We start from the raw sequence: 10,418 nt of genomic DNA, 5'->3' as shown, positions 1-10,418 counted from the left end.
AATTCTGATTTTGCTTATTTTAAACGTATTTGTTATAGTGTTCTTCTTATGTTAAAGTCCATAAATTAGGAGCGTAAGGCGGTCCAAAGTCTATCAATCAAGTATCAAATGTATGAAACAATCGGGGTATCATCAACGCATGAACGCATCCATTTAAACGTCAGTGTCACATTTTGACAAGTCGGCAGTGAATTCGTGGCCAAGGAAAATAATTGATGAAACTTTTGTGAAAAACTCGAAATAAAAGAAAAAATTGCACTTTTGCTTTCAATAAATTTGTCTCAGACTTTACCTGTTACTAAGGTTAGTAATAATGGATCTACAAGTGTCGTATTTGACATACAATTCCATTGTTTTGTATGTTTGTATTTATGTTTTCAGCTTCCGTCGTAGAATTCAATTAATCCTCCTACAAATGCCGACAGAATCTATGTTCTTTATAACCTCTCCTCCTCTCCCCTACTAAATATTAATAGAAATTCAATAAAACTAAGAATGATTTGATTATGGGTTAGGTGGCCCCAACTGTACAGACAGAGTAATTGTTAAGTTTTTGTGGCTATTTACTGTTCAGTCGTACACAAGTCGTTGCTTGATTATTTACGGTTAACAACATTGTCGGCCTATGATTCGTACCAGTGTTTTTTTGTATAAAAAACATTTTACTTGTTAAACTATTGAAATAAATAGCAAAGAAAATGGAAAATCACTTTTTTCATCTATTTTATTTTGTAAATAATTTAATCACTCAATACCAGTTAATTATATTTTATTTTGTTAATCACTTTATAACCTCAAAGTACTTGAATAGTGCAATATATAGGTCTGCTTTGTGACATGGTTTGTAATGTTTTATCTTTCATCCTCCCTTATGATGTCATCCGTTTGATGAAGTGATTTTATGTCAATGTAATTGCTCCATGATATTTTAACTGTTTTTTTTTTTATGGCAGCATGATAAGGGGCAGAATAGTGTGCTGATTTTATTGTTATCACCCATGAAATGTGCATTTATATGTCTATCTACATTATATCTGATTTAATTCTTTAAACAAAAAGTTATTTCCATTAATTAACTTTATTTATTTGCAATAAGGTTTACAAATTGTCAGTTAACTGTGTGGATGATGGCACAGATATCTCACTATATAACCTTAGAGTAATCACACCATTCTGTGAAATGTGAGTGATTATTTAACAAGATTATTGTTTTAGAATAATAGATAAACCAGATAAGTATGAGATAACAAATCAAAAATGATTAAAAGAAGTAACATTTATTATAGTTTACAATTAGTAGTCCAAAAAACCTTCACAAATGTTCAGTGTTCAAGTAATCACAATTTTCTCGCCACTTTCGCCAAAATACTCATAGCGGAGAGCCTTCTAGACTTAACCGAATTATTTCAGGAATATATGGTCCCCAAGATATAGGCTCGGCCTAGTTTGGGGACCACTGTAAACTTTTTTGATGTATGGCTTTTTTGCCTCATTGAACTTTTTAATTTTTATTTCATATATAATGGGTTGAACTGCAGCGCAGAAGGGTTGCTGAAGCTGACAGCAACAACATTTATAATGTAAAGAGCATGTGGTAATTTCAGAAAGATGGGGGTGGCAATCAGCCGCTATGGGGAGCTGTCCAACAATGAGCTTTTGGAACGCTTTGTGTCCCCGGACATCATCAGCCCGAATGACCCATTCTGGAACCAGATGTTGTCTTTCAACATTACTCCACCTAGCAGTGTGTAAGTCTCTTTGTTTACCATGATATTCCACACAGCTTAATCAAAAGGAAAACGAATATACAGTTTGATTGCTTAAAAGGAAAGGGGACGGCTGCTTCTCCATAAAAAGTAGTTCCCATTTTCCTCTCTGGATATTGACATTATGAAAAATATTTTTACATAATTTGATGTATATTAGCCCTAGCTATGCCCTACTTTGACTTTTTTTTATTATTGTTAAAATTAGGAGCAAAAGAACAGATTTCATAAACACCAAACATTTATTCAGCAAATAGGCCATGGGGGCACTTTTACATGTCAATTTTTTTACAAACAATAAAAATAAAAAAATACAATTACAAATATGGAAACAATGAAACATTAGATATTTATTAGAGATGTATACAGTCTCTTAATGTCGAATTACACAAAAAACTATGATAAAAAATAATACAACCAATGAATACTAAAATTCTTTAGAGATGTAAAAGTCTCTAAGTGTCAGAGATAAAAAAAAAAAAACAATCATTAAATTATTCTTAGAGATGTAAAACTAAAAGGTCTCCAAGACTTGAATTAATTATTTTATATTAAATAATTAAACTAAATAATAAATAATTAAAAGACAAGAAATTAAATCAGACAGATAAGAACCGAATGCCACTCAAAAGTAAAGTTACATACTTATAACATAAAATGAAGCCCGCTGTCTCGGTCATACAATTTTTAATGTACTGAACCCTTATAATAATTAAAAACTCGAAAAAAAATCACATAGGGCACAGCTGTTGATATACAATAAATTGTGTAAAATATTTTAAATAGTGTTAACATACAGAAAGGAAAATGAGGACAATGTCTGTATTAAAAGGCGACTTCGCGCGGGTCCTCTACTTTCGTCTTATTCTACTACCCAATTTGTATCGTTTCATACAAAATGTGGCATTCAAGCATAGGGCATTTATTAAGTTTTTTTTTTTATACCACGACGGTGGCAAACAAGCATACGGCCCGCCTGATGGTAAGCAGTCACCGCAGCCTATGGACGCCAGTAACTCCAGAGGTGTTACATGTGATGAGTTATAATGGCTTTTTTATTTGACTTGTTGATTTTGTCAAATTATTACCATTAGGGTGCCTTTCGACCAGAGATGTGCTATGCTGTGCTATGCTATGTTTTCATACATTTGAAACGTAGCTGCAGCTGGAGCTGCGTTTCAAATGTATGAAAACATAGCATAGCAAGCACAGCACATCTCTGGTCGAAAGGCACCCTTATTATTAATATTGTTGACGACCGGTCTGACCTAGTGGGTAGTGACACTGCCTATGAAGTTCAAATCCTGGTAAGATATTTGTTCCTGAGTCATGGGTTTTTTCTATGTATTTAAGTATTTATATATTATATATATCGTTGTCTAAGTACCCTCAACACAAGCCTTATTGAGCTTACTGTGGGAATTAGTCAATTTGTGTAATAGTGTCCTATAATATTTATTTATTAACCTTTATTTAGCTACACGATATAATTTCTTTACCTTTATTAGGCATCAGAATTAATAATCTATGGTTAAAGTTGGTCAGGTTATTCTGGCCCACCCTTTATTTGAGTATTGATTTTCAGTGAGGAGCAGCTAATCTTCGACTCCAGCACCGAGAACCTCCTCCAACAGTTCCTAGCCAACAACGGAGACACGGGCAACCTCGGCGCCCTAGTGCAAGTTTTCATCACCCGTGCCACTGAACTGCTCGCCTCACCCACCAGCGATAAGTAAGTGCAGGTCGTTGACATCAGTGTGATATTCGACAGCCGAGAACCTTCAACTCTTCCTAGCCAACAATGGTGCCACAAGGAACCTAGACGCCCTGCATCACGCGTGATACTGAACACCGATGATAAGTAGGGATTCGAAAGATCCAAATCCTAAAACACGGCCGCCATCTTGAATTTCTGCATTTTTGGTCTGATCATGTTGAAAATTGAAATCTGAGGATCTGAAATCATGAAATGTCCTTTAACATAACCAAAATAATATAACAAGAGAACCCTCAATGAAATTCCAATAAAACCAACCTCAAACAATTATCACAATTACCGTAACGACAATCCATAGTGTCGATATTACATAGATATCTAAGAAGCCTCTCGATATAAATCTGTTGTTAAAAGACTAGCTTTTTCAATTGCACTGTTTGGCGAATCGTTAGTTCACTGTTCATGGCGAACAAAATAATAATTAGGAATTCAAAATGTTATATTCCCAGTGTGATGCTGGCATGGCAGACATTCAACGCTCTATTCGTGATCCGCGCCGTGGTGAAATATTTGGTGGAGATGGTTCCCGAATCTGAAGTTTGCCGCCATCTTGATATTATAGTGCAGGATCGACGACCGCCTGTTACCGACGTAAGTGTTTTTTTCGTTTCTGGTCAATTAAAAAAAAAAAACAATGGTTTGCACTCCGGGAGTGCCGGCAGAAGTGTAAACTTTAATATTAACGTTGTGCATTTTTGATATTTTGGAGAAATTGAGTAGCAGTTTTTTAAAAAGAGGTAATGCTCTATTATACCTACGTAAATAAGTTTGAGTGTGGAAGATATTTTGAAATGCGAATTTTAGTGTTAATATATAACATATACCTACAGAGTAATTCATGATACGTGAGCAGGACTACAGCCTACACAATCAGTAAATGGTAATGAATCGTTCACCATCATATCATATTAAGTAAAACAATCACGCTTCTTTTCTGTTAGGTATTTAACTTTTTGGTAAGGAAAAATTTGAGTATTTACAATCATGGACACCCAACAACACAAAGTTACAATACAATTAACAAAGATAAAACCTCGTTAACCGTTATGACAGCACTTTAAATAAAGTGCTGTCATAAAGAAGAAAATAAAATGTCACACTTGAATGAGATACGATTTTTCAAAAGTAACCAGGCTTCGATGACATTCAATTTGCACGTCACCATGATGTCACGTGTCCGTCTTACGAAATTTCAATACGACGGTCACGTGACACCTGACGCGAGTTAAACATTTTTTCCCCATCACAAAAAGTGCACAACGCCGCTAAAGAAGTTTTCACTTCAAAAATGCTTCTAGATTTGATTTCAAGAAGAAAACGTATCGATTTCATTTTTTTTTAAATTGGTGCTGTTTTGTATTTGAAAAGGTGTTCTATGACAGGAAATCTAGGGGTTATGCGGGTTTTTTGGGGTACGACGCCTTCTAGCTGCCAAATTGTCGGCTACAAAATATTGCATCTCTTCTCCTTATCTACGACAATACTTTTTTTCAGCAAACAACAGACGAGGCACAGGCATCACCCAAACAGCCGATGCTGAACGCGGAGAGTCGGGTGGAAATGCTAGTCGACGCGCTTATAAGCCTAATCATTGACGTTCCTGTCACGTAAGTCTTTTTATTAGTCCACGAGAACACTTAGACTGTACAGATCTGCCATAATTAATAACTTATTGTCGAAAAGGAACCGAGAAAACGACCTCTACATAAGGTTTTCATCCGCCTAACCATTTATTATAACCAAAACCAACTAAAGGCGATTTCCACCGTTACGTAACCGACATTTGCACTCTTTTTAGGGTTCCGTACCCAAAGGGTCAAACGGGACCCTATTACTGAGACTTCACTGTCCGTCCGTCCGTCCGTCTGTCACCAGGCTGTATCTCATGAACCGTGATAGCTAGACAGTTGAAATTTTCACAGATGATGTATTTCTGTTGCCGCTATAACAACAAATACTAAAAACAGAATAAAATAAATATTTAAGGGGGGCTCCCATACAACAAACAATTTTTTTGCCGGTTTTATAAATAATGGTACGGAACCCTTCGTGCGCGAGTCCGACTTGTAACTAAACTAATTAAATTAAATCATGTTTCATATTTCTAAAAAAATATAACACTAAGAGAAATAAAAAGAAACAACGAAGTTATTACGCTAACACCACTAGATGGCGCTATGTGACGACTTTGCCCGGTTTTTTTCCTAGCCTGGTACTCTTGGCTTGTTATTTTATCGTGTATTATTAGTGTCATCTTAAAGCCACGTGTGTTGTTAAAAAACGTTATAACCAACTATTACTATAATACGTAAGTTGATAAAGAAATTCGGCATTAAAGCAAACGTTACGTAAGCGACTCGTGCACATAATTACGCCAATACTTTGAGAGACAATTGGTCATTGCTTAAATAATGGATCTTATTAAAAAATACTAGTTGAAAAACTTACCGTTTTCACGGAATGCTCCTAAAATGTTTTTTTCAGTGACAACACATACTACCTTCATTTGGAGTGTATCAACACGCTTCTAGTGCTCATGAGCGTGTACATGTTCGCTGGAGTACACGGGCAAAGCCGCATGATCGAGACTAGTCTTATTTATAGGTGAGTTTACACATTACTTAAAGGTAGGAGAACGTAGATATACAGGGTGATTCAGGAGACGTGAGCAGGATCAAGTCTGCGTATTCAGTAAGTTACTAGTAACTGTTTCGTACCAGTATTTGTGAGATTAACGTTAAATTATTTTTTTTCTGTTCAAAATTGTTATTTTATTTTATTTACCACTGTTATGGTCACCCTATTTGTTGTATCCATAACAAGTGACAAATTGAATGTCATCGGAGTCTGGTTACTTTTGAAAAATCGTATCTCACTCAAGTGTGACATTTTATTTTCTTCATAATCAAAGTGCCGTCATAAGGGTTAAAGAAGTTTTATCTTTGTTAATAAAGTGTTGTAGGGTGTCCATGATCGTAGATAATCAAATTTGTTCTTTAAAAAAAGTTAGATAACGGAAAAAAGCGTAATTGTTTTACTTAAATAAGACTGTGAATGATTCATTAACATTTACTGATTGTGTGGGCTTGGACCTGCTCACGTCTCATGAATCACCCTGTAGAGTAACACGCGAATTTCCAGGATGGTACACATTTTCCAAGATGGCTGCGGTTCCTCGAGGTCCCCAAATGTCAAATGGTGTGGATATGAAAAAGGGTTCTTTAATAATACATACAAAATTTCAGGACTGTTCCAGAGATTTCGAGGTTTGTCCTATTCCGATTGTGCTAAATGGCATTTCAGCAATTGTGTCGTATAATTTGTACTTAAAATCACAAATGTTTTTGTTATTTTGTATTTTTTGTAATAAGTTATAAAATTCAAAAGTCAAAATTCAAAAATGTATTCTGCAAGTAGGCCTCAAGGGCTCTTTTACAAGTCAATACAACATTTAATATATTGCAGTGTTAAGGAACCAAAATTCATCCAAATCATATGTAATATATTTCAGGTTTTATAAAAATAAAATGTTGTCAATTGTCTTGCTTTTATATCTTATATAATCAAGGTTTTCCTATAAATAATTCGTCTATAAATAATCTATTTTCGCCACCCAAAGGTTGTCTGGAAGAGATCACTCTTTAGCGATAAGACCGCCTGTTAACTGCCTCTACATTTAATCAATTGTTTATTTTCTTGTATCTTTTTACTGAGGTGTGCCCTATTTCAAATTATCTTTGCTCCTACAGACGAGCGTATTTCGTAAAATTCTTCCTTTTTAGGTTTCCGTAGCCAAAGGGTAAAACGGGACTCTATTACTAAGACTCCGCTGTCCGTCCGTCCGTCTGTCACCAGGCTGTATCTCATGAACCGTGATGGCTAGACTAATATAGAGTTGAAATTTTCACTGATAATGTATTTCTGTTGCCGCTATAACAACAAATACTAAAAAGTACGGAACCCTCGGTGGGCGAGTCCGACTCGCACGTATCCAGTTTTTTATTCAAGATTATGGTGTGAATAAATAATATTTTTTCAAAAGTTGATAACGTACTTAAAGTTCATTTATTAAACTAGGTAGTGAATAGGTTTAAATTTTTATTTTCTCTTCTTGAACCTAAAAAAATGGGTTTTCTTGGGAGCCTTGCTCAAATTTTGCAGTGTAACAGTGTCGTTTCGCTTCTCATTTTTTCTCAATTTTGAAAAAATCATTTGGGGCCATGAATGATTACAATTCAATCCACCATATTTTGAACGAGAGATTTCTATCCCGCAAATTCTACTTATATTTTGCCCCCATATAAATAAATGTTTTTTCTCTACAGAACGCTATTCCAAGGCCGCTACGGCATGCAGGCGCCCCTCCTAGTGAAGACCCTTCTAAATCATCTGTCGAGCATGCTCGCCGCGCCGCCGCACATGTTCGGCACGGGCGTACCGGGCGGCAGTATCCTAGTAAATTTGGCATGTTAGTATTTCTTATTTTTCTCTACAATCGATATACAAAGACCTAGAGACATACCAAGCGAAAAAGTTCCAATTTTAAGGGGTAAAGTCCTGAATAAGCTACTTGCCACTTATGCTGACCAAACAACCATCGCACCTCTACGAAAGACTCGCGCTCTCCCGTAAACACGTGAGGCAAGCCCCCCGTCTCATCTGTCCAAGACAGTCGGCTAGTTTCCGTGGCAGCTTCCGGTACGCAGCCACGCGGTGCTGGAACAATCTTCCGCCACCAATTAGAAATGCCAGTTCACTATTCGTGTTCAAAACAAAACTGAAACCGCACCTACTCAAGGAACAAACGACCTCCACCTAGCCGACCTACACCCACCTGTATTTGTACCGACTTCTGTGATTCAGCCTTTATATATTTGTTTATGTATAGTGTATGTATTTATTAATAAACATGTCTTGGTTTTCTTATAAATAAATTACAATGTCAACTGCACATTCTGTTGTATTCTGCTTCGGTTCTGTGTTGTTTTGTGTTATTTTACGTGTCAATGTGTACACAGAAAATCAGCGTCGCAACACTACTGATGTGCTGCGACACATGCTGAGTGTTATCCTTTTCTGGAACCACCCGAGCACTGTAACGTCTAATTTACCTAGATTTAAGTCTATTTAATGTTGTTGTGTATGTGTGTTTTGAATAAAAGCGTCATTCATTCATTCATTCATCTGACGAATAAAGTCATCGTGCACGCTTTAAACCGACCGAGTTATCGTCCAATGAAACTGAGCCATTAAGGTTAGTCCATTACGTCAGGCTCTGATGACGGGATGCTATAGAAATCGAGATAACTCTTAAAATATTATACCCATTAGTAATTTAATGATTTTTTTACTAGCTCACGCATTACTCGTAGATCAATGATCTTAGCGTATAAATACTTCCAATCCTGTACAGCTGGGTTCTGGAACATGCTGACGCTCAGCAGCCCCGCAGCCCCCACCATCTACACCAACCCCCCACAAGACAGGCACAGTCTGATGCAAGAGCTGCAGAAGAGACATCCCTTGGCTAACCAAGTAAGTACATAACTTGATAAGTTAGGAATGGTAGGATCACTCTGTGCCCGTTGTAACCTTAAAAACCGGTTTATTCCACGAGCGACGAAACCATAGTACAAAGAGTGGGGAAGTAGGTTATCTTCATACAACGCACCGCGCGCGGCTTGTATGTGTGCGCCATAGTATCTATGCATCGCCGCGGTAAGCGGAGCGGTGTGTAAGCGGTATTCTACTCGGAACTATCCAGCGGAAAGAGGAAACAAGGGGGTCAGTACTTGCGCCATAAAGACGTCCTCAAGCGTCACCTGACCACTTACGGTAAACCAAGTGATTCCTGGGAGAAACTTGCGATGCGTAGAACGGAATGGCGCGCAACTGTTCATAAAAAAGTAGAGCAATACGAGCAGCGTCGCTTGGAAGACCTGGATGCTAAGCGCCATCTCCGTAAGACGCGACCGAAGCCCTCGTATACCTATACCTACAACCCAGCTGGCCAGCTTTATTGCGCACCATGTGATCGCATTTTCAAAACGAAATTTGGCTTTGCTAGTCATATTAGAGCCTTCCATGTGTCTGAATAAAAACAGTTGAGAGAGATATATATATATATATAATATGCGTCGCCGCAGGCACGCGTTTGTATGAAGATAACCTACTTCCCCACTCTTTGTACTATGACGAAACGGCCGGCCGGCCTGTTGGTATGCCATGTAAATATAGACACCGAAATACGAAGAAAATGGTTTTATTGCTCTACTAAACCGGTTAATTTGACAAGAACTGTTCTTATAAAAACCGGTTCAAAAATAACGGTTTTTCGAGTGAAACCGAATTTAAAAGGTTTTTCGCCAAGTACATGATAACGGTTTAGAAATAACCTGTTTCCGAGCCTTGCTCTGTGTGTGCTAGTCGCCATGTGATTAAATAGTAGGAAGTAAGTAAAAAAAACGCATCTAACCGGTTTGCAAGACCGAAGTGATCCCATAAGTGTTCCGTGAACAAAGTTTTGTATGGAATACTAGTTAAAATAACATAACATTTTGAATTAGGTATATAGAGCAAGAACTAAGAAAGAAATAATGTGTTTTTTGCACACGAATATAATTGTTCCCGTTTATCTTCAAAACAAAACAAGAGATTTATTTACGGGTTTTCAGTGAATTTATAATACACCGGTGATAAGATTTCTTTAACTCACCAGATGGCGCTGTTATAATTTTGTTTGGGTAATTTTTGTTATTTACTGCTTCGTACAGTCAGCATCAAAAGTAACGGATCAAATAACGCTTCATAAGTAACTATCATTCTGTAACAGCTTAACAAAAAGTGATGTCTTAAATATAGAACAACTAAGACTG

General features: G+C 36.8%; 1 protein-coding gene across 2 annotated transcripts in view; it reads left to right on the top strand.

The window, feature by feature from the left end:
• The first annotated feature begins 164 nt into the window (after positions 1-164).
• The window catches only part of LOC133531913 (dymeclin), a 26,868-nt gene continuing 16,614 nt past the window's right edge, over positions 165-10,418 (top strand). For both annotated transcript variants that reach the window (XM_061870326.1, XM_061870327.1), the window contains exons 1-8: positions 165-303; positions 1,605-1,748; positions 3,352-3,498; positions 3,993-4,134; positions 5,038-5,150; positions 6,028-6,147; positions 7,869-8,011; positions 8,957-9,078. In XM_061870326.1, coding sequence (XP_061726310.1) covers positions 1,609-1,748; positions 3,352-3,498; positions 3,993-4,134; positions 5,038-5,150; positions 6,028-6,147; positions 7,869-8,011; positions 8,957-9,078 — 927 coding nt within the window. In that variant the 5' untranslated portion in view covers positions 165-303; positions 1,605-1,608. The remainder of the gene's footprint in view (positions 304-1,604; positions 1,749-3,351; positions 3,499-3,992; positions 4,135-5,037; positions 5,151-6,027; positions 6,148-7,868; positions 8,012-8,956; positions 9,079-10,418) is intronic.

The sequence above is a fragment of the Cydia pomonella genome, chromosome 26 (assembly GCF_033807575.1).
Source record: "Cydia pomonella isolate Wapato2018A chromosome 26, ilCydPomo1, whole genome shotgun sequence".
Classification (NCBI taxonomy): Eukaryota; Metazoa; Arthropoda; class Insecta; order Lepidoptera; family Tortricidae; genus Cydia; species Cydia pomonella.
This window is presented reverse-complemented; position numbering and strand designations above follow the sequence as displayed.